At 71.0% G+C, this 23,196-nt stretch overlaps 3 protein-coding genes and 1 pseudogene across 4 annotated transcripts; 1 reads left to right on the top strand and 3 right to left on the bottom strand.

Annotated features, from left to right (window-relative positions):
- Positions 1 to 247: 247 nt before the first annotated feature.
- On the bottom strand, positions 248 to 6,771 carry NKPD1 (NTPase KAP family P-loop domain containing 1). 2 transcript variants are annotated; one of them, XM_076360708.1, is made up of 4 exons: positions 6,716 to 6,771; positions 4,959 to 5,103; positions 3,582 to 3,713; positions 248 to 2,527 (listed from the first exon to the last, which is right to left on the bottom strand). In XM_076360708.1, exons 1-4 carry the CDS (start codon positions 6,737 to 6,739, stop codon positions 888 to 890), a joined length of 1,941 nt encoding a protein of 646 aa, XP_076216823.1. In that variant the 5' UTR covers positions 6,740 to 6,771; the 3' UTR covers positions 248 to 887. The 2 variants fall into 2 exon arrangements, with proteins under 2 accessions (XP_076216823.1, XP_076216824.1); XM_076360709.1 differs by lacking the exons at positions 4,959 to 5,103; positions 6,716 to 6,771 and having other exon boundaries at positions 3,589 to 3,636.
- A 7,872-nt stretch (positions 6,772 to 14,643) lies between these two features.
- BLOC1S3 (biogenesis of lysosomal organelles complex 1 subunit 3) lies at positions 14,644 to 15,919 on the top strand. Its single transcript, XM_076360707.1, is given in 4 exon segments — positions 14,644 to 14,698; positions 15,150 to 15,255; positions 15,258 to 15,382; positions 15,384 to 15,919. Coding segments are annotated over 3 exon segments (498 nt in total). The 5' UTR covers positions 14,644 to 14,698; positions 15,150 to 15,152; the 3' UTR covers positions 15,654 to 15,919.
- Positions 15,920 to 16,546: 627 nt separating this feature from the next.
- Positions 16,547 to 19,269, bottom strand: CCDC61 (coiled-coil domain containing 61). The gene is given in 16 exon segments (XM_076360706.1): positions 16,547 to 16,703; positions 16,786 to 16,852; positions 17,026 to 17,077; positions 17,169 to 17,247; positions 17,357 to 17,421; positions 17,546 to 17,624; positions 17,720 to 17,853; positions 17,967 to 18,049; positions 18,135 to 18,321; positions 18,438 to 18,590; positions 18,684 to 18,756; positions 18,759 to 18,821; positions 18,824 to 18,834; positions 18,926 to 19,013; positions 19,113 to 19,211; positions 19,214 to 19,269. Coding segments are annotated over 16 exon segments (1,377 nt in total). The 5' UTR covers positions 19,260 to 19,269; the 3' UTR covers positions 16,547 to 16,605.
- A 1,270-nt stretch (positions 19,270 to 20,539) lies between these two features.
- Positions 20,540 to 22,509, bottom strand: LOC143171661 (RNA-binding protein Nova-1 pseudogene; annotated as a pseudogene).
- Between the last annotated feature and the right edge of the window lie 687 nt (positions 22,510 to 23,196).

Below are 23,196 nucleotides of genomic sequence, written 5' to 3'. Positions count from 1 at the left end.
GGGAGATGCCAGCAGGAAGCTCTTTGGCTGTTAATTAATGCTGACGATGCTCTATCCCATCCCTTGCTCCCAGCCCCGCCCTGCGCTGCCCCCACCCCTCCCAGCGGCGGTTTGCGTTGGTTTCCCGCCAAACTTGGCCCCCCCTGCACCCCCTTATTGCTTTTTCCAGCCCCTTGCTGTCCCGTCCCCCCCCCCCCCCATGGAGGACGCAGGACCCCCAAAAAGCATATCTAAGCCGAGGCAGGGAGCGGGAGGTTTAACTGGTTTATTATGGGATGACCCCGGCGGTCCTGGGGGGCTTCACCAGGAGCTCCCGGGGGCCGCGGCTCGGGGCCGTCCCCGCTCTGGGGCCACCCTGGCACCGACGCCAGCGGCTGCTTTGTGGCATGTTGGGGGTGTCGTCCCCCCCCGGGACCCACTCACCGGGGGACGGTCCCCAAAGGGTATCGGGGAGGGGGGGGGGGGGGGCAGTGGGTGCTCGGGTGCCGGGGTCCCGGGGCGGGGGTCGAGGTCACCCGGATGCCGGGGTCCCTGGGATGGCAGCGACACCCCCTGGAACGCCCTGGGTCACCTCGGGTCTCCCCTAGACCCCTCCGGTCTCTCCCAGTCACCCCAGCTCCATCCCCTGGTGGCATTTTCACCCCCTGCGGTGTCTCTTCTTGGGGACGGGGGGGGGGACAGGAATTGTCCCCATCCCATTAGTGTCCCCGTCCCCATCCCATCCCTGTCCCCAAACAGGTCCCAAAATATGCCGGGGGAGGACAACAGGTCACGGGCATTCTCAGGCCGCCGACCACGGGGACACCCCGGTGCCACCAACGTCCAAGCCTATTTTGGGGGCCCCACGTCCAGAGGCGTGACCCGGAGACCCGACGCTGGCGTCCCCGTCACTCGGGGTGGGGACACTGGACGCTGCGGGACACCGGGGTGGCGGCGGCTTTCTGCAGGCAGTCGAGGCTGCGGAGGAGCCCCATCTTGTGCCGGATGGAGTGGTCCAGGTTGACGGTGACGCCGAGGAAGGCGTGGGCCTCGCGGGCGGTGAAGGGGAAGTCGCGGGCGAGGAAGGTCTGGAAGAGCTCCGGGTCCCCGTCCAGGCTGAGGACGTTGTGCAGGGGCTGCCGCAGGGCGCTCAGCTCCCCCACGTTCTCCTGGAAGATGCTCCACAGGGACCGTGAGCCAAAATCCGGCGCCGGCTGGCTCTGCCAAGCATCTTCCAGGCACTGCAGTGCCCAGCTCAGCCGGCACGGCCACTGGTCGGCCAGCACCACCCAAGCGGCGGCAGCGCGGGGCGAGGGGGTGCCGGGGGTGCCGGCGCGGTGCAGGAGGAGCCGTAGGGTGATGGGGATGGTGTTGACGATGCGGCGGACGTGGGTGCCATTGGTGGGGAGGTAACGGGTGAGAGGGTCGGCGCCGTCGTGGAGGCAGTGGAAAGCTTCGTGGATGCAGCGGACGGCTTCGGCGTCCGCCTCCCGCCAGCTGGGAACCGCCGGGGCGCCCTGGCACTTGGCTCGGCGTCGTTCCACGTTGCTGGTGATGATGCGGTACATGAGGTCCTCCCGTGTCTGGATGGCGGCTTCCAGGCATCGCAAGCGGGAGCGGGAGCCCATCTCGGGGATGGAGAAGGGCAACGTCACCGTCCGGTTGAGGTAGAGGTAACCGTTGTCAGCAAGACCCTTCATGCAGCCCGTCTGCTCCAGGCAGGGGATGATGATGCTGGGGTCCACGGCCAGGATGAAGATGAAGGGGGTGTTGGCATTGGAGAGCAAGGTGTTCATGGCGTTGAGGACGCCGGCCACCTTCTCGGGGTAGCAGACGTCCAGGCTGGTGATCTCCAGCACCACGCGGAGCCGTCGGCGCTCAAAGATCTCCATGAAGGACAAGAAGTCGACCAGCACCTCCACCTCGCTGCGCACCTTGTTCATGAAGCCCAGCTGGCTGGCGAACCTCCTGCTGTTGGTCAACCGCTCGATCTTCTGCTTCTCGCTGACCAGCAGGTTCTTCAGGACGGAGAAAGCTCCCAGCGCCAAACTGGAACCGGAGATCGAGGTGATGGCGCTGCCCACCACCTTCAAGGTGTGGTGGTCCTTGATGCCGGGCATCAAGAGGGCCACCAGCAGGATGCTGAGGCCGGCGCCCAGGACAAAGAGCATCCCCCAAAGCTTGAGGCAGGCGTCCTTCTTGAGGACCCACTCCTTCTGGCTGAAGCCGGAGGCGAAGCGGGGCCGGGTGCCCATGACGTGGTAGACGCTGAGGGGCAGAGCCCCAAAATGGTGGCGGATGCTGTCGCAGAGGGTGGTGACCAAACCGGCCCAGAGCTTGTCGCAGCCGGCGTACTGCCAGGCGCTGAAGCGGATGAAGATGAACTCAATGTTCTTCCTCCTCAGGTGGCTCTCGGTGATGATGGGCTTGTAGAAGGCCAGGTACCAGAGGGCCAGCAGCAACCCCCAGCCCTTGGGGCTACGCGGCTTCTGGTGGCTCCGGTGCAGCTCGGCCTCCTCCCGCTGCGCCATCTCCTCCCGCATGAAGCCTGGGGGGGGGGGGGACACGGGGACGGGGATGAGGGACCGGGGGGGGGGGGTGAAGGTGCCCCGAGCCATGGGGAGGGAGTGGGAGGGGTGCTGGTGCAACGGGGACCCCGAATGTAGGGAGATGTGGGAGGGGTGCTCATGCAGGAGGGCCTTCGAACCCAGGGGAGAAACTGGGATGGGACGGGATGGGACGGGACGGGATGGGACGGGATGGGATGGGATGGGACGGGATGGGACGGGATGGGATGGGATGGGATGGGATGGGACGGGATGGGACGGGATGGGATGGGACGGGATGGGACGGGATGGGATGGGATGGGACAGGATGGGATGGGACGGGATGGGACGGGATGGGATGGGATGGGACGGGATGGGATGGGATGGGACGGGACGGGACGGGATGGGATGGGACGGGACGGGATGGGATGGGATGGGACAGGATGGGATGGGATGGGACGGGACGGGACGGGATGGGATGGGACGGGATGGGACGGGATGGGACGGGACGGGATGGGATGGGACGGGACGGGATGGGATGGAATGGGATGGGATGGGATGGGACGGGACGGGATGGGATGGGACGGGACGGGATGGGATGGAATGGGATGGGATGGGTGCTGGTGGAGTGGGGACCCGGAATGTGGGGGAGAAATGGAATGGGTGCAGGTGAAAGAGGGACACACCCCCCAAATGTAGGGAGCCGTGGGATGGGTGCTCGTGCAAGAGGGGCTTCAAACCCGGGGGGCAAATGGGATGGGAATGGGGATGGGATGGGAATGGGGATGGGATGGGTGCTGGTGCAATGGGGACCCCAAATCTGTAGAAGAAAATGGGGTGGCGGGACAAGCAAGAGGCACCCCAAATCTGGGGGGGGGGGGGGGGGGGCAGGACAGATGCTGCTGCAACAGGGACTCCAAATCCGGGGTGCAAACGGGCAGGGTGCTGGCGCCGTGGGGACCCCCAGCACCCAGCCAGGGGCTTGCTGGGAGGCTCCGGGGGGGGGGGGGGGGGGGGGGGGTGTCACCCGTGGTGGCCTCGTGTCCCCACACCCACCGGTGACCTTGTCCAGCAGGGAGTAGAGGCGGTGGCCGCAGGGGGCGTAGAAGCCGACGGTGACGGGGGTGGCCGTGTGGCACAGCGTCTTGGAGAGGCAGCGGCAGTAGATGTCATCCTCCGTCAGCGCCTCTGGGGACCGGGAGGGGACAGTTGGGGTGACCCTGTGGCCCTCCCCCCCACCCCACCCCCCCACCCCCGCCCCGTCTGCAGGCACTGGGGAGCCCAACCCCCACGGGGACACGGGTGCTGCGGCAACGGGGACCCCAAATCTGGGGGGGGGGGAGCCCAATTGGCCACGGTTATAATTAGCGCTGGGTACAATTAACGCCAGGGGAAGCGGCGCTGACGGGCGCCGGGACCCTCGGATGGGATGGGGATGGGGTGGGGTGGGGTGGGGTGGGATCGGGATTGGGATGGGATGGGACGGGATGGGACGGGATGGGACGGGATGGGATTGGGATGGAGATGGGGATGGGGATAGGAATTGGATGGGGTGGGATTGGGATGGGATGGGATGGGGTGGGGTGGGGTGGGATTGGGATGCGATTGGGATTGGGATGGGATGGGATGGGATGGGATGGGGTGGGGTGGGATTGGGATGGAGATGGGGATGGGATGGGGATAGGAATTGGATGGGGTGGGATTGGGATGGGATGGGATGGGGTGGGATAGGATGGGGTTGGGATGGGATGGGGTTGGGATGGGATGGGGTGGGGTGGGATGGGATGGGGTTGGGATGGGATGAGGATGGCATGGCATGGAACAGGATGGGATGGGGATGGCATGGAATAGGACAGGGTGGGATTGGGATGGAGATGGGGATGGGGTGGGGTGGGATTGGGATGGGATGGGATGGGGTTGGGATGGGGTTGGGATGGGGTGGGATGGGATGGGATGGGATGGGATGGGATGGGGTGGGGTGGGATTGGGATGCGATTGGGATTGGGATGGGATGGGACGGGATGGGACGGGATGGGATTGGGATGGAGATGGGGATGGGGATAGGAATTGGATGGGGTGGGATTGGGATGGGATGGGATGGGGTGGGATAGGATGGGGTTGGGATGGGATGGGATGGGGTTGGGATGGGATGGGGATGGCATGGCATGGAACAGGATGGGATGGGGATGGCATGGAATAGGACAGGGTGGGATTGGGATGGAGATGGGGATGGGGTGGGGTGGGATTGGGATGGGATGGGATGGGGTTGGGATGGGGTTGGGATGGGGTGGGATGGGATGGGATGAGATGGGATGGGATTGGGATGGGATGGGATGTGGTTGGGATGGGGTTGGGATGGGGTTGGGATGGGGTGGGATGGGGTGGGATGGCCAGGCAGGACAGGAGGGCCCGGCCCCTCCGCCGCCCCCGTACCTTGGTGCTCCCCGGGCTCCACCTCCACGAAGGCGCCGTCGCGGCAGGTGCAGGCGTCCCCCCCCGGCCCCAGGCAGGCCAGCCGCTCCTCACAGCACCCCGGGGGTCCTGCCGGGGCCCCCCCACACGCCGGCGAGCAGGCACCCTGCCAGAGAGGGGGACACATGGCACCCGCTGCACGCCCGGGGACACCCCGGGGCCAGGGGGATGTGGGGACAGCGGGACACGGGGACGTGGGGACAGAGGCACAGGGGGACATGGGGACACAGGGACGTGGGTACACTATGGGGACATGGGGACATGGCAACACCATGGGGAAATGGGGACAGCACAGGGGCACGGGGACACGGGGACCCCATGGAGACATGGGGACACGGGGACACGGGGACATGGCAACACCATGGGGAAATGGGGACACCACAGGGGCACGGGGACACGGGGACCCCATGGAGACATGGGGACACGGGGACACGGGGACATGGGGACATGGCAACACCATGGGGAAATGGGGACACCACAGGGGCACGGGGACACGGGGACCCCATGGAGACATGGGGACGCAGGGACATGGGGGACACCACAGGGGCACGGAGACACCATGGCGACATGGGGACGTGGGGACACAGGGACATGGGGACACCATGGGGCACAGAGACATGGGGACAGAGCCACCTCAAGTTTTTGGGGTGGTTTGGGGGGGTGGCACCAAAATCCTGCTCTTGAACTGGGTGACCCCGTCCTTGTCCCTGAGGGCCTCGGGGACCCCATGTCCCCTCCCTGGGTGCCCCTGTGGGGCTGACAGGGGGGACCTGGGTGACGGGGGCTCTGGGAGGGGTGCGAGGACAGACTGGGCCAGACTGGGCCAGACTGGGACGGACTGGGACGGGCTGGAGGGGGGTGATGGGGACTAACCAGGACAAACTGGCCTGCTGGATACTGGGGGCCAGGCTGCAACTGGTGCTGGGGACACTGGGGGCTACGTGACAGCCTGAACTGGGAGCACTGGGGGCCATGGGGCAGGCTGGACTGGGAGCACTGGGGGCCATGGAACAGCCTATACTGGGGACACCGGTCACCATGGGGCAGCCTATACTGGGGACACTGGTCACCATAGCCCAGCCTATACTGGAGACACTGGTCACCATGGGGCAGCCTGTACTGGGGACACCGGTCACCATAGCCCAGCCTATACCGGAGACACTGGTCACCATGGGGCAGCCTATACTGGAGACACTGGTCACCATGGGCAGCCTATACTGGGGACACTGGTCACCATAGCCCAGCCTATACTGGAGACACTGGTCACCATGGGGCAGCCTATACTGGGGACACTGGTGACTGTGGGGCAGCCTATACTGGAGACACTGGTCACCATGGGGCAGCCTATACTGGGGACACCAGTCACCCTAGCCCAGCCTATACTGGGGACACTGGTCACCATGGGGCAGCCTATACTGGGGACACTGGTCACCATAGCCCAGCCTATACTGGGGACACTGGTCACCATGGGGCAGCCTGTACTGGGGACACTGGTCACCATAGCCCAGCCTATACTGGGGACACTGGTCACCATGGGGCAGCCTATACTGGGGACACCGGTCACCATAGCCCAGCCTGTACTGGGGACACCGGTCACCCTAGCCCAGCCTATACCGGGGACACTGGTAGCTGGGGCCCCGCACCTTCTCCACCCCCAGCACCCCCCCACGGCCGCCCCCCCGGGGCCTCATCCTGCCCCATCCCCGTCCCCATCCTACCCCGGGCAGCGCCGCCGGCTCCATCCGCGCCTGCCTCCGGCCACATCAGTCCCTGGCACCGGCTCACCGCTGGATTTATACAGGGTCGGGATCCAGCCCCGCCACTGCCTGGCCAGGGAGGAAATAATTAGGTGTGGATCAGGCAGAAATTCCGGCTGTGCCGGCGGGAGCTTCTCCTGAGTCAGGGCCCAGCAATGCCAGGCCGGATCCAGCCCCACGGAGGGATTGGGGTGTGGGTCGGGATGGGGAAACGGGGCTGGGGACGGATCCTGCTGGAGATGGGGGGGGACGACAGGGGGTGAAGGGGACATGGGGATGGGGGGGATAGAGGGGATATGGGGGGATGTAGGGATGGGGGGGACATGGAGGATGCAGGGGACAGGGAGGACAGAAGGGACATGGGGATGGGGGGGATAGAGGGGATATGGGGGGATGTAGGGATGGGGGGACATGGGGATGGGGGGGATAAGAGGGGATATGGGGGGATGTAGGGATGGGGGGGACATGGGGGGATACAGGGGACATGGAGGATGCAGGGGACAGGGAGGACAGAAGGGACATGGGGGATGCAGGGACAGGGGGGACGGAGGGGACGTGGTGGGGGGTGTGCAGGGATGGGGGGGTATGGGGGGGGGTGTGCAGGGGACATGGGAGACCTGAGGGGACATGGGGATACAGGGACAGGGGGGACATCAGGGATGCAGGGGACATGGGGGATCCAGGGCCGTGGGGGGACATCAGGGATGCAGGGGACATGGGGGACGCAGGGAACATGGGGGGTGTGGGGACATGGGGGCTGCAGGGACACCGGGGACACGGGGACTCTCCCCGGCAGGCAGGGCCGGGAGCCAGCCGCCGTGGGCAGAGCTGAGGGGACAGCCGCTGCCCGCCTCTGCCCGCGACATGGCCACGCCATCATCGCCGTGACATCACTCTGCCATCGCCGCGACATCGCCCTGCCATCACCCTGCCATCGCCGTGACATCGCCGTGACATCGCCCTGCCATCGCCGCGACATCGCCGCTTCCTGTGGCCGGTGGCTCCTGCCAGAGGAACCTGCTGGCCCGGGCACAGACGGCACCTGCCGGCCACCGGCACCAGTGACACTGGCCGGCCACCCGCCACCAAAAGTGGGGTTTTCCACCCCAAAACCAGCTCTGGGCCCCCCCCCCCCGACCAGGAAAGGGTTAATGGGGGCTGGCGAGGGGACTGGATCCATCTGGGGGACATGGGGGACACCAGGGACATGGGGGGGGGGTGTGGAACGCACAGGTGGGGGACAGGGATGCAGGGACATGGGAGATGCAGGGACATGGGGACAGGGCTGCAGGGACTTGGGGACAAGGAGGGCACAAGGGGGACACGGGGGGCACAGGGGATGGAGGGGACCTGGGGGACACGGGGACACAGGGGGCCCGGGGGACAGGGGTGCAGGGACATGGGGGCTGAGGGGACAAGGATGCAGGAACACGGGGGATGCAGGGGACAGGGGGACATGGGGCATGCAGGGACAGGGGGACACAAGGGACATGGGGATGGGGGACACAGGGACATGGGGCATGCAGGGACAGGGGGACACAAGGGACATGGGGACGGAGGACATGGGGCATGCAGGGACAGGGGGACACAAGGGACATGGGGACGGGGACAGGGGGACATGGGGCATGCAGGGACAGGGGGACACAAGGGACATGGGGACAGGGGGACATGGGGCATGCAGGGACAGGGGGACACAAGGGACATGGGGACGGGGACAGGGGGACATGGGGCATGCAGGGACAGGGGGACACAAGGGACATGGGGACAGGGGGACATGGGGCATGCAGGGACAGGGGGACACAAGGGACATGGGGACGGGGACAGGGGGACATGGGGCATGCAGGGACAGGGGGACACAAGGGACATGGGGACGGGGACAGGGGGACATGGGGCATGCAGGGACAGGGGGACACAAGGGACATGGGGACAGGGGGACATGGGGCATGCAGGGACAGGGGGACACAAGGGACATGGGGACGGGGACAGGGGGACATGGGGCATGCAGGGACAGGGGGACACAAGGGACATGGGGACGGGGACAGGGGGACATGGGGCATGCAGGGACAGGGGGACACAAGGGACATGGGGACAGGGGGACATGGGGCATGCAGGGACAGGGGGACACAAGGGACATGGGGACGGGGACAGGGGGACATGGGGCATGCAGGGACAGGGGGACACAAGGGACATGGGGACGGGGACAGGGGGACATGGGGCATGCAGGGACAGGGGGACACAAGGGACATGGGGACAGGGGGACATGGGGCATGCAGGGACAGGGGGACACAAGGGACATGGGGACACGGGGACATGGGGCATGCAGGGACAGGGGGACACAAGGGACACGAAGACATGGGGACACAGGGGACATGGGGGATGTGGGGACAGGGGGACATGGGGGACACGGGGCCGTAATGGGCCGGGCTGGATCCTGCGCGGGGGCGGGTGGCAGCGGTGGCATTTCCTCGCAGTGGCCTTGGCACACTGAAAAGGGCTGAGAAGCCGCACGTGTCACCAGGAAGGGGTGACCGGCGTCCCCCCCGGGTCCCTCTGTCCCAGCACCCCCCATACCACCCCCCCCCAGCCCCACAGAGGACACCAGGGACACGGGGGACATGGGGGACACGGGGGATGTGGGGAACATGGGGCTGGGGGGGTCCTGGCAGGTCCCCACGGGGACACAGGGACAAGGGTGGCTGGGGGGGTCCCCACGGGGACACCTGGACGAGGGTGACGGTGCCACCCTCTGCGCAGGTGCCACCGTGGAGAAATGAAAGGGAGAGTGGGGGAGGACAGAGGTGATTGGGGAGGGGCCGCACCCGCCCGCGGGGTCCCGGCCCAGAGGGATCACCCAGGGACCCCCCCACCCAGGGAACCCCCACCCAGGGACCCCCCCACCCAGGGACCCCCCCACCCAGGGACCCCCGGACCGGCAGCCACCATGGACTCCCAGCCCCACATTGTCAACCCGGTGAGTGGGGCCCTATGGGGCCTATAGGGCCGGGGGGGGGGGAGCAGGGGGCATATGGGACCAGAGGAGCTATATGGGGCCAGGGGTACCCTATGGGTACAAGGGGGACCCTATGGGGACACGGGGGGACCCTATGGGGCCGGGGGACCCTATGGGCTGGGGGTGGCCGTATGAGGCTGGAGGGTCTATATGGGACTAAGGGGGGGGGGGGGGGGGGGCTATATAGAGTGGGGGGTGCTGTATGGGGCTGGGGGGGCCAGAGGGGGCCAGGAGAGCCGTATGGGGCTAAGGGGTGCCGGGGGGGGGGGGGGGCCACCGTGTCCGTCCCCCCCCGTCCCTGTCCCCATCCAGAGCGTCCCCTTCCTGGGGTACGTCCCCGGGGGGAGGGTGGTGACAATCCAGGGGCAAGCCCGGCCCCAGGCGAAGAGGTGGGTACCCCCCCGGTGTCCCCCAGTATCCCCCAGTGCCCCCCCAGTGCCCCCCTGTGTCCCCCAGTGCCCCCCAGTGTCCCCCAGTATCCCCCAGTGCCCCCCGGTGTCCCCCAGTGCTCCCCCAGTGCCCCCCCAGTGTCCCCCAGTATCCCCCCGTGCCCCCCAGTGTCCCCCAGTGCTCCCCCAGTGCCCCCCAGTCCCCCCCAGTGTCCCCCAGTATCCCCCAGTGCCCCCCGGTGTCCCCCAGTGCTCCCCCAGTGCCCCCCCAGTGTCCCCCAGTATCCCCCCGTGCCCCCCAGTGTCCCCCAGTGCTCCCCCAGTGCCCCCCTGTGTCCCCCAGTGCCCTCCCAGTGCCCCCCAGTGTCCCCCGGTGTCCCCCAGTGCCCCCCAGTGTCCTCCAGTATCCCCCAGTGTCCCCCAGTGCTCCCCCCGTGCCCCCCAGTGTCCTCCAGTATCCCCCAGTGCCCCCCCAGTGTCCCCCAGTATCCCCCCATGCCCCCCAGTGTCCCCCAGTGCTCCCCCAGTGCCCCCCCAGTGTCCCCCAGTATCCCCCCATGCCCCCCAGTGTCCCCCAGTGCTCCCCCCGGTGCCCCCCCAGTGCTCCCCCAGTGCCCCCCTGTGTCCCCCAGTGCCCTCCCAGTGTCCCCCACTATCCCCCAGTGTCCCCCAGTGCTCCCCCCGTGCCCCCCAGTGTCCTCCAGTATCCCTCAGTGCCCCCCAGTGTCCCCCAGTGCTCCCCCAGTGCCCCCCCGTGTCCCCCAGTGCCCTCCCAGTGCCCCCCAGTGTCCCCCGATGTCCCCCAGTGCCCCCCCGTGTCCTCCAGTATCCCTCAGTGCCCCCCAGTGTCCCCCAGTGCTCCCCCAGTGCCCCCCCAGTGTCCCCCAGTATCCCCCCGTGTCCCCCAGTGTCCCCCAGTGCTCCCCCAGTGCCCCCCCGTGTCCCCCAGTGCCCTCCCAGTGTCCCCCAGTATCCCCCAGTGCCCCCCAGTGCTCCCCCAGTGCCCCCCCGTGCCCCCCCAGTCCCCCCCAGTGCCCCCCCCGTGCCCCCTCCAGCAGCCGCCACCCCAAAGGTGGCCACGGGGAAGGGCAAAAGTTCGGGGGGGGGCAAAACCTCCGGGGGGGGGGGGGGCGGTTCGGGGACATCCAGGGGTTGGGGACATCCAGCGGGGGACAGAGACCTCCACGGAGACATCTGAGGGGGTTGGGGACCTCCAGGGGTTGGGGATGTCGAGGGGGTTGGGGACCCAGGGGCCACCCCCCCCCCCCAGCACCCACTCTCCTCTCCCCACAGACCACCAGCAGCCCGGTGAGAGCGGGGTGACGGCGGGTGACGGCGGGTGACGGCGGGTGACGGCAGGGTGACGGCAGGTGGGGGGACCCCGGGGACTGACGGGTGTCCCCACAGGGGGTCCCCTTCCACATGGCGCTGAGCAAAGGTCCCCTCGGGCCTGATCCAGCCCATCGCCATCGTGGGCATCGTCCACCCCAACGCCAACAGGTCGGGGTGCTGGGGGGGGGGGGGGGGTCAGGGTGCTGGGGGGGGGGGGTCAGGGTGCTGCGGCGGGGGTGGGTCTGGGCCTGGTTGTGGTCCTGGACATGGTCCCGGTCCTGGTCCTGGTCCTGGTCCTGGGCACGGCCACCACCTTGGTCCTGGTCCCAATCCTGATTCCGGTCCTAGTTCTGGTCCTGGTCCCAGTCCTCGTCCCGGACATGGTCACCACCTTAGGCCTGGTCCCGGTCCTGATCCTGGTCCCAGTTCTGGTCCTGGTACTAGTCCTGGTCCCGGTCCCGGCCTGGGACACGGTCCTGATCCTGGCCCTGGTCCCCATCCCTGTCCCGGTGCTGGTCCTGGACGTGGTCACCACCCGGGTGCTCGTCCTGATCCCTGGTGCTGGGCCCAGTCCTGGCTGTGGCCCCGATCCTGGTCCCGGTCCCGGTCCCAATCCCGGTCCTGATCCTGGTCCTGGTCCTGGTCCCAGTCCTGATCCTGATCCTGATCCTGGTCCTGGTCCTGGTCCCGGGTTCCAGTCCCGATCCTGATCCTGATCCTGGTCCAATCCTGGTCCTGATCCCGGTTCCAGCCCGATCCTGATCCTGATCCTGGTCCCAATCCTGGTCCTGATCCCGGTCCCAGTCCCGATCCTGATCCTGGTCCTGGTCCCAGTCCCGGTCCTGATCCTGATCCTGGTCCTGGTCCTGGTCCTGGTCCCGGTTCCAGTCCAGTCCTGATCCTGATCCTGGTCCTGGTCCCAATCCTGGTCCTGATCCTGGTCCTGGTCCTGGTCCCGGTTCCAGTCCCGATCCTGATCCTGATCCCAATCCTGGTCCTGATCCCGGTCCCAGTCCCGATCCTGATCCTGGTCCTGGTCCCCAGTCCCGGTCCTGATCCTGATCCTGGTCCTGGTCTGTCCCGGTTCCGGTCCCAGTCCTGATCCTGGTCCTGGTCCTGGTCCCGATCCCAGTCCCGATCCTGATCCTGATCCTGATCTGGTCCCGGTCCTGGTCCCGATCCCAGTCCCGATCCTGATCCTGATCCTGATCCCAATCCTAGTCCTGATCCTGGTCCCAGTCCCGATCCTGATCCTGATTCTGGTCCTGGTCCTGATCCTGGTCCCGGTCCCGATCCTGATCCTGGTCCTGGTCCCAGTCCCGATCCTGATCCCTGATTCTGGTCCTGGTCCTGATCCTGGTCCCGGTCCCGATCCTGATCCTGATCCTGATTATGATCCTGGTCCTGATCCTGGAGCTGGTCCCAGTCCTGGTCCTGGTCCCAGCCCGGCTCCTGCTCCTGGTCACGGCCCCGATCCGGGGTGGGGTCCCCAGGGCAGGTCCCCGAGGGGTCCCGAGGGGTCCCCGAGGGGTCCCCGGGGGGGGGGGGTGTCCCCAGGGCGGGCCGTCCCCCGGGTGTCCCCAGGGTGTCCCTGGGGGTTGCGTGTCCCGGTCCCGGGCGGGTGTCCCTGGGGGGTGACTCCGTGGGGTGGGCGTCCCAGGGGAGGTGTCCTGGGGGTGCGGGGGGTGGGGGGTGTCCCCGTCCCCCCGCGGTGACACCGGGGCCGGTGACATTGGAGATGCGGCCGCTGGGCCGGGCTTCGCCCTGCGGGCGCCACGTCTGCAGCTGCGGCCACCGGCTGCCGCCCGCCACCGTCGCCCGGCCTGGAGGTGGCCGGGGACGTCACCCTCGCCGGCGTCCAGTGCTGAGCCACCCCCAGGGACACCCGCCACCGCCCCCCGCCACGGCCACCGGCCACCCGCCACTGGCCACCTGCCACCGGCCACCGGACACCCACCACCAGCCACCCGCCCATCAGGCACTGGCCACCTGCCACCGCCACCTGCCACCGCCCCCTGCCACGGCCACCGGCCACCTGCCACCAGCCACTGACCACCTGCCTCTGGCCACCGGCCACCCGCCACCAGCCACCCGCCATCAGGCACTGGCCACCGGCCACCTGCCACTGGCCACCCGCCCATCGGGCACCAGCCACCTGCCACCCGCACCAGCCACCCGCCATCAGGCACCGGCCACTGGCCACCGGCCACCCGCCACTGGCCACCTGCCACTGGCCACCCACCATCGGGCACCAGCCACCTGCCACCGCCCCCCGCCACGGCCACCGGCCACCTGCCACTGGCCACCTGCCACTGGCCACCCACCATCGGGCACCAGCCACCTGCCACCCGCCACCAGCCACCCGCCATCAGGCACCAGCCACCTGCCACGCCCCCCCGCCACGGCCACCGGCCACCTGCCACTGGCCACCTGCCACCCGCCACCAGCCACCGGCCACCAGCCACCGGCCACCTGCCACTGCCCCCCGCCATGGCCACCGGCCACCCACCGCTGGCCACCTGCCACTGGCCACCCACCATCGGGCACCAGCCACCTGCCACCGGCCTCCAGCCACCCGCCATCGGCACCGGCCACTGGCCACCGGCCACCTGCCACCGGCCACCAACACCCGCCACCGGCCACCCGCCATCGGGCACCGGGCTCGGGGACAATGATGGGGAGAGGGACGAGGACAGGGCTGGGGACAGGGGCACGGCGGCTCTGGGCACAGGGCTGGTGACAGGGCCGGGGGTGTCTCCGGGGCAGGGGCCACCCCAGGCCTGTGTCGTGTGTGTCCCCCCCCCCTTGGTCCCCGCTGTCCCCGGGAGGTGCCACCATGGGCCTGCGGGACCCTCGGGGCCCCATTAAACCGGTCGCCAGCGCTCGCCGCGTCCCGGGGGCAGGGCGGGGACACCGGGGCCTCCCTGGGCCGGGGGACACGGGGGCCTGGGGGTCGGGGACAGGGGACACCGCCCCCCCCCCCCCCCCCCCCCCGCCCCGGGCCCCCCGCCGCAGCGCTCCCCCTCCCGCCGCCAGGGGGCAGAGCGCACCCCCGCCCCGCCGCCCAGCCCCGCGCATGCGCCGCCCGCTGGCAGCGCCCCGGCCCGCCATGCCGAGTGAGGGCACTTCCGGGTGGCGGCCGCGAGCGACACCGTGACGCGGCGCTCCCGCGGGGCCGCCCGTCATGTGACCTGCGGCGGCGGCGGGCAGGAGGTGGGGGGGGGGCTGGGGGGGGTCCCCGTGGGCGTGGGGGGGGCTGGGGGGTGTCTGTGGGCGTGGGGGGGCTGGGGGTGTCCCGGGGGGGGGGGGGGGGGGCGCCTGGGGGGCGTCACTGGGGGGTGCTGAGGGTCCCCGTGGGGCTGAGGGGGTGTCCGTGGGGGCCCGGGGGGGTCCTGATGTCACTGGGGGGGGCTGGGGGTCCGCGTGGGGCTAGGGGGGAGGGGTCCCCGTGGGCGTGGGGGGGGTCTGGGGGTGTCCGTGGGGCTTGGGGGGTGTCCGTGGGCATGGGGGAGGTTTGGGGGGGTCTAGGGGGGGTCTGAGCACGGAGGCGGGGGGGGGGCAGGTACTCCGCAGGACCCCGGGGCCAAACCCGGAGCGCCCTCCCGGGTTGGGACCGCTGGGGGGGCTGCCCCCCTGACCCCCCGGCCCCCCCCCCCCCCCCCAGGCCATGGCCGCCCCCCGCCCCCCCAGGGTGGTGCCGGGCGAAGCCTCCGAGAGCGACTCGGAGCCGGAGCTGCCGGGGGGGGCGGCCGGGGGGGCCCCCGGGGCCGGCTGAAGGTGCCGGGTGAAGCCTCCGAGACCGAAGAGGAGGAGGAGGAGGAGGAGGATGATGAGGAGGAGAGGCCGAAGACCCCCCCGGTGCTGGCGGAGGAGCGGCGGCGGTTTGGGGGGGCGGCCGGGGGGTCCCTCGCTGCTGCAGCAGCGGCTGCGGGAAGGGACGGGGCGGCTGCGGGGGGCGGTGGGCAGCGCCCTCGGCAGAGCTATGGCAACGCCGCCGGCACCTGGGGGGGCTGGGGGGGCCCTGGGTCGGGCGCAGGCGGCCGCCGCCTCCGCCGCCCACTGCCTGCGCCTGGCTCGCCGCGACCTGCGCGCCGTGGCCGCCACCGTCGACATCGTCACCGCCTGCCGCCTCCTGCCCGACATCCGCGGGCAGCTGCCGGCACTCTGACCCGCGGCCTCGCCGGGCTCCGGCCCCGCGGCCGCCTCCCTCTCGTTGCGGCTGGCACCGCGCCTGGCACCGCCCGCCCGAGACCCACGGCCAGCCGCCGCGGGCGCTCACCGCCGGCATCGTCGCCGCAGCGTCCTCCCGAAGGCGCGGCTGTGGCGGCGCCGTCACCGAGTCGCGGCTCCGGCACCCTATGCTGTCCCCGAAGAGCTCCGCGCCGCGGCGGCATCGTCGCCGGTGTAGCCACGGCGGCACCAGATGGTGGCTTTGGCGCAAGAGGACCCCCCCCTCGCCTGGCCCCCGGGACCTCCGCGCTCTGGTGACATCGTCATCGGTGGCCTCGTGGCGGCTGCCGCCATCACCGGACTGTGGCCCCAGGCTGGCTCCGGCCACCCTTGTCCCCAAATGCCACCATTTTGTGTGACACAGAGCTGAATAAAGCCCTGGCGGTGGCACAGCCGCAGCGGGGAGCTCAGCCGGCGCCGTGGGGACAGCAGCGTCGCCGGAGGGGGGGGACGGGGACAGCCCAGGGTTGTGGCGGTGACGCGGCTGCAGGTGTGACACTGCGGTGGCCCTTGAGCTTGGCAATGGCCCAGGGGACAGGGACTGCGGTGGCCTGGGCCGCGTCCTACGTCCCCGTGTCCCAAGCCCTGGCGCTGTCCCCTGTCACCCGCCCCGGCGATGTCCCTGATGCCACCCGTGGTGTCTCTTCCACCGTGTCCCCAGCAGCAGGACACGGGGAGGGTGGGGACAAGGGGACGGGGACAGGGGGGACACAGATCCCCCCCAAGAAGCAGGACACGCCGTGGGGCCACACAAGGGTTTATTTGGGGGACACTCGCCCCATGCCAGCACTGTCAGCCCCTGGGGACACCGGGAGGGGCGAGTGTCCCCAGGGGGATCTCGGGGGGGACACAGGGGTCCTGGGGGGACACACACGGGGGTCCCGGGGGGGTCACGTGCGGGTGTCCAGGCTGTCCATGTACTCCTGCAGCGCCTGCAGCCGGGCGTCGATCTCGGCCAGCTCAGCCGAGGGCTCCTCGTAGCGGTTCTCTGGGGAAAACGGGTTAAGAAGGCTGAATTGGGGCAGGGGGCACCCCAAAACGCGGGGGGGGGGGGGGGTGGGGGGGCTCACCTTTACCGGGGCGCTTGCTGGCAGCGCTGCCCACCGGCGGCTTGTGGCCGGCAGCTGGGCGAGGGGCCTGGGGGTGGAGGGAGGAGGAGGTGGGGGTGGCATCGGGGGGGGGTGTCCCGTGTCGTCATCCCCCCCCACCGCGGTCAGCCGCTTTGGGGGTGCAAGGGGGGATCCCCAAACCGGGGGGGGGGGATCCAGGGGGGTCCCAGGCGTCTGGGCGGCCACTCACCACGCCGGGGCCGTGCAGGACGAGGCGCTCAGGGGTCTCCGGGTGCGGGTCACCCTCCTGCCCCTGCCCAAGGAAGGGGGGGGGGGGGGGGGTTAAGGGGTGCCGGGGGGGGACAGACACACCCAGGTGTCCCACCCCCCGCCCCGGTGGTTACCTGGGGGGCAGGGGCTCGGAGCGCTCATCGGCTTCGCTGCCGGAGCTCACCGCCGAGCGCCGGCTCCGGAAGCTTTCGGCTGTGGGGAGAAATGGGAGGGGGCGGTGGGAGGGGGGGGGGGGAGCTTGGGGAAGGAGCCCCGGCACCCAGCGGGTGCCCCCCACCCGCCCCTCGCGCTCCCCACTCACCCGAGGAGCTGCGCCCGCGGCTCCTCGCCGGGCTGGCGCTGCCGAAAGCCGCCCCGCGCCGCTGGCTGCACCCAAAAGAGATGGTGGTGATTTGGGGGGGGGGGGGTGTCTAGGGGGGCTGGGGAGCGGCCCCCCCAGCACCGGGGAGGGAGGGGACAGCAGGGTGACAACCTCGCCATCACCGCTTACTTTTTGAGCTCGGCCTCCTTCTGCCGGCGCTGCCGGGCCCTGACGAAGGCGGTGGGGTCGAAGCGCGGCGGGCGGGGGCCTGGCGGGGAGGGGAGGAGGGGGTGGGGGTGGGGAGGGAGCCGAAGCGTGTCCCCCTCCCCCCTCCCTCCGTGTGTGTCCCCAAGTGTCCCTCACCTGCGGGCGACGGGGACCGTGGCGGGGGGCGGCCCTGGCTGCCACCGCGGCTCTCCCGGGACACCGAGCGCGCGGCGCCAGAGGGGGAACGTCGCTCCTGGGGGCGGGGGGCCGTGCCGGCGGGCGTCCGGCGGCTGCCGAGGGGACCAGCGCTGTGAGGGGGGGGGGGGGGGGGGGACGACGGGGGGACACCCCACGCTCACGGGGAGGAGGGGGGGGTCCCTCGTGACCCCCACCCCGGCCTCACCCCCTCCTGCAGGAGGCCAGCTCGGCCGTCAGGCTCTTCACCCGCAGCTGCAGCCTCTGCTCCGACGCCTTCGCCTCCGCCAGCTGCGAGGGGAAAAGGTTCGCTGTGCCGCCGGCAGCCCCCCCCCCAACACCGCCGCCGGCAGCCCCCCAACCGCCGTCCCCCCACCTCGGCGGCCAGTTGCCGGTGCTCCCGCTGGTGCCGGGCTTTCTCCCGCAGCAGCTCATCTTCCAAATGCCGCGCCGTTCGCCGCAGCGCCATCGCCGCCTCTGCCGCCGTCCCGTCACCCGGCTCTCGCCGCAGCGCCCGCAGCGCCGCCTCCGCCGCCCGCTTCTCCTCCAGTGCTCGCTGCAGCCTGGTGGGGAGTGGGGGGGGGGGGGGGAAGGAGGGTGTTGGGGGGGGGTCCCTCCTCGTTCTGACTGCGAGGCGGGGGTCCCCCGAACCCTTCCCGGTGACACCGGCACCGCTCACTCGTCCCGCAGGCGCCGGATCTCAGCATCCCGGCGATCCTCCCCGCGCCGAGCCCGGAGCTGCGCCAGCTCCTCCCTCAGCTCCCGCACCAGCCTGCGCAGCGCGACAGGATCCCGGCCTCCCCGCGTAGGCAGCGGCAGCGGGTAGTGGATCCTGGAGAAGTGGGGGGAGACGCACACGACACGCGGGGGGTGAGGCCGGCGTCCCCCCTCCGCCGCGTCCCCCTGCCCAGCGTCCCCCCGTCACCTGTCGAACTCGACGGAATAGACGAGGATGAGGTAGCGCTTGGCGCTGAGGGGGGAAGCGGCGGAAGGGGGGGCCGGGCGATCGCCCCCACTTTCCGGCTGCGCAGGGTCTCCAGGTCGGCGTAGGTGAGGAGCTCAGGCTGACGGACTCACTGTCTGCGGAGGGGAAAAGGGCGGGGGGGGGAGGGTTCAGTGCAAACCCCCCCCCCCCCAAAAGGGCGCAGGGAGGGGAGCGGCGCCGGCCTCACCTGTGTCAGCGCCGACTCCAACTTGCTGCAGAAAACACCAAACTGCTTGAAATTCCCCGTTTTGTGGGTCAGGTCCTCGACGACTGCGGGACAGAGGGAGCGGGGGCTTCGGTCGGTCAGCGTTCGGGGGGGGGGGTCCCCTCAGCCTCCCATCACCCCCCGGGGCCCCTCCTGGGACTCACAGGCGGCGTCGAACTCCCCCCTCCACTGGTCGGCGGTGAGGTGAGCCTCCACCTCCACCTCCAGCGCCGAGCGGGTGAGGGTCAGCCGGACGGCGTGTGCCCGTGCCGGAAGGTGTAGTCGGCCTGCAGGTACCGTGGCTCCCCCATGGCACTGAAGGGGGGGATCTGCGGGGGGGGGGGCACCCTTGGGAGCCAGGGAGGCACCTCCAAGAGATGGGGGGGGGACCCTCAAGAGATGGGGGCACCCCCGGGAAAGGGGACCCGGGTCCAAGCAGCTCAGGTGGATGAGGGGGGGTGAGGGTGGTTTCTGGGGTGGTGGGTGCATGAATTGCTGGGGGGGGGGGGGGGGGGGCGGATTTTTGGGGAACACTGATGGGGGGAAGCAGGAGGGGAGGCCACAGCACCGGGGGCGGGGGGGCACCCAGGGCATTGGGAGGCCAGGGTTCTGCGGGGGGGGGGGTTGGGGGGGGGCAGTTTGAAGGGGGGGGGGAAGCACAGACGGACGCGGGGGGGGGGGGGGGGCCCAGGGCTTTGCGGGGGCTGTTCTGAGGGGGCCGGGCCCGGGCAGGGCGTCGAGGCGGCAGATACCGGGGAAGCCCGGCCTGGGGGGGGGCTGCTGGGGGCCGGAGAGCTCCCCCCGCCCCCCCGGGGCTGTCACCGGGCCGAGGCCCCAGGGACAACCCGCGGGACGGCGGGGACAGCCCGCGGGACCCGGCCCGCTCACTCACCGCCCGCCGCGCTCCTCCGTCGCCTCAGCAGCAGCCCCGCCCCGCAGCCCTGCCCCGCCCTATTGGCCGGCCACGCCTCTCCCCGCCTCCTCATTGGCTCCCGCCGCCGCCCGTCATCCCGCGCCCCGCCTCCCTCCGGGCGGCCGTTAGCCGCTTCGCGGCCCACCCCCCCCGCTACGCTCCTGCCTCCCGCTGCTATTGGCTGTCAGGCGGAGCCCACCTCCCACCTCCCGCGGAGCCATTGGTTGCTGCGGCTGTCAGTCATTCCCCCTGAGAGGGGAGGTGCGACACACACACACACACACCCCCCCCCCCCCCCCCGCCTGTGGCGCCCCCTGCTGGGAAGGAGCCGCGAGTTCGATCCCGGCGCCGGGGAGGCCCCGCCCCTGCCATTGCTCCCCGCGTGGCTCCGCCCCCTCCCATTGATAACTGCAACGTCCCGCTCCATTCATGCCCGCGGGGAGCAGGGACGGGCGGAGCACGAGGGGGGGGAACAGAGGGGACCCCTGGGGCCTGGGCATGAGGAGGGGGCTGGGGGGGAGGACACGACCGGGGGCGGGGCACAGACCGGGGGGCGGGGCACAGACCGGAGGGGAGGGGCATAGACCGCGGGGGAGGGGCACAGACAAGGAGGGTGGGCAACTGAACCTCGAACCAGTTTAATTAACAGGGACAGTCGGGGGGGGGGGGGGGGGGGCAGGACCCCGCGACCCCCCCGAGCACCCCAATGTTTGGGGGTATCCCCCCAAACTGCAAAGCATCCCCCTGAAATGCCCAAGCCCCGGCTGTTGGCCACCCAAGGGGCCTTCGGAGATGCCACCGTGCCCGTGGGACACCCCAGCCACGGGGTGACCAGCCCTAGTCCGCTTTGGGCGGGTTGGTGGCCCTCACGCCCTGCTCGTAGGTGACGCGTTGTGCTGATGAGACACCGGTGGCTTGGGTGGCGGCCGGGGGAACCCGTGACGGCGACTTTGCGGTTGCGGGTGCCGGGGACGAAGTCACCCTTCGTGGCGATCTGGATCCGGGTGCCCGTCAGCTCCTGGTGCTCCCCCAGGGTCTTCCCCCCCCCACTTTGCCCAGGAGGCGCCCACCAGGTTCTCCGGCACCGCGACCTCCACCGGCTCCTTGGTGCCTTCAACCAGCTTCCCAGGGTGCCAAAAACGAGCCGGTGGCCACCAAGGGAGTGGCGGTCGGTGGCCGCCGGGGCCGAGTAAACCGTTGGCGGCGGCCAACAAACCCAAGGCAAAGGTGGGCGCCGCCGGGCCGGCAACCGCATCGTTTGGTAGGAAGCCAAGAGGTTGGCGGCCGCCGCCGCCGCCGAACCCAAGCCCAGCCCCGCCGCCGGGTTGTAGCCGTAACCAGCCGAGGCGTCCAAGGCGGCGCCGATGGCCAACAGATCGCCGCCGGTAAAACCGGGAACGGCGGTGAAGGCACCCAAAGCGCCGGGAGCACCCAAGACGGCGGCGGCGGCGGCGGTAGGGGGGGGGGGGCAAGGCCTCCGTGGGGCTGGCGCGGGGCGAACGGGCGGGGTTGGAGTTGGCCACCGGCCCGGTGACGTCGGCGTGGCTGATGTCGAGGCAACTGTTGCTCGATGGCCGTCACTGACCCCACCGTCGCCCTCCCCACCCCTTAGCCGACGACAAGCCCCCCCCCCCCCCCCGTGCTGCCGGGCACGGTCAGCTCAGCCTGGGGGGGCGTCGGGGGGGGGACGGGGACACGGAGGGGGCTGAGGACTATGGAGATGGGACCCCGGGGCCGTATGGGGCTGGGGGCTACGGGATGGGGACTATGGGGCCATCTGGGGCTGGGGGGGTATGGGCTGGGGGGCCACAGGGGTGCTGGGGGCCATGGGGGGGGGGGGGGGGCATGGGGGCCATAGGGCCAAGGGGGGCGCGAGGATGGGGGCTGGGGAGGCCACGTACCCCCAGCCCCTGTGCCCCGATACTCCCAGCCCCTATAGCCCCCGCGCCCACAGCCCCTATAGGCCCCGTACCCACCGCCCCTATAGCCCCCATACGCACAGCCCCTATAGCCCCTGCACCTGCCACCCCTATAGCCCCCATACCCCCAGTCCGTACAGCCCCCCATAGCCCCTACAGCCCCCATAGCCCCTACAGCCCCCCTATAGCCCCTATAGGCCCCCTAGAGCCCCTATAGCTCCCACAGCCCCCTATAGCCCCCCTAGGCCCCCTATGGGCCCCCTATAGCTCCGCTGGGGTAGAAGCCCTTGGCCCTGGACAGCTGGACGCTCCCCCCGTCTCCCGCCCGTCTCCCAGCAGCGCCCGCCCGCCCCTGGGCCGCCCCGACACCCCCCGCCCCCCGGTTGCTCCCGACCGCCCGGTACCGCGGGTGCCCCCCGCCCCGTCCCCGTCGCGGGGGGGGAGCTCCGGGGCCGGTACCGGGGGATACGGGGCCGGGGGGGGGGGGGGGGCTGACGCAGGCACGGGGATGCTGGGGGGGTCCCGGGGGTGGTCCCGGGGGTGTCTTGGGGAGGGTCCCGGGGGGTCCCGGTGGTCCCGGGGGGGTCCCCGTGGGTCCTCACCGCCGGTGTGGGAGCGCTTGGTGCTGGAGGCCTCCGGGGGGGTCTCGAGCGGCCGCTTGCAGGAGTCGGGCGGGTCGGGGTCCACGGGGCACCGGCCCCGGCACCGGCACCGGCCGAGCGGCGGCATCCCCGGGGCGGGGCGGGGCGTGGCCAGAGGCGGTGGGCCCGCCCCGCCCGACCGCGCCAGGGGGGTGTCGGGGCGTGGCCAAGGGAGGGAGGGGGAGATCGCCCCGCCCCGCCGGTCCTCGGGGGGCGGGGCTTTGCCGGGGCGGAGTCCGGCGGGCGGGGATTGGGGCGGGGCCCGTGCCAAGGGGGCGGGGGCGGGCAGGCGTGCTGGGGGGGGGGAGACGACACCCAGCGGGGCAGCGCACCGCCCGCGCCGCGCGCATGCGCCGCCCGCCCCCTTAACCCCGCGCGCCTGCGCGCGCGCACCTCTCCCCTCCGCCTCCCCCGCCCCGCGCGCAGGCGCACTGGCCGCCCGCCGCCCCGCGCAGGCGCACTGCCGCCCTCCCGTTCCCCCCCCCCCTTCCCCGGTCCGGTCCCGTCCCGCCCCGGCGGCCCCTTTAAGGCGCGCGCGGCCGGTATGTAAGGCGGGGGGGGGGACGGGACACACGACAGCGACCGGGACCCCGACGGGCCCCTGCGGGGGGGGGGCTGTGCCGAGGGGGGCCCCTGTGAGGGGGGCCGCGCTGAGGAGGGGACTCCGAGGGGAGGGGGCCCGTGCTGAGGGGGCAGCCTGCGAGGGGCCTCTGCTGAGGGGGGGACCCCCCGAGGGGGGCCGTGCTGAGGGCGGGGGGGACTCCGAGGGGACACC

This window comes from Aptenodytes patagonicus, chromosome 29, assembly GCF_965638725.1.
Source record: "Aptenodytes patagonicus chromosome 29, bAptPat1.pri.cur, whole genome shotgun sequence".
NCBI lineage: Eukaryota > Metazoa > Chordata > Aves > Sphenisciformes > Spheniscidae > Aptenodytes > Aptenodytes patagonicus.
Note: the sequence above shows the minus strand (reverse complement) of the source record. Positions and strands in the feature narration are given on the sequence as shown.

Coding starts and splice junctions, on each gene's coding strand:
- NKPD1 (XM_076360708.1), bottom strand. CDS start 6,739: ATGGAGCCGGCGGCGCTGCCCGGG. Junction 5,104..6,715: donor AGCCGGCGGCGCTGCCCGGG/GTAGGATGGGGA, acceptor CCTCTCTGGCAG/GGTGCCTGCTCGCCGGCGTG. Junction 3,714..4,958: donor GGAGCCCGGGGAGCACCAAG/GTACGGGGGCGG, acceptor CCCGGTCCCCAG/AGGCGCTGACGGAGGATGAC.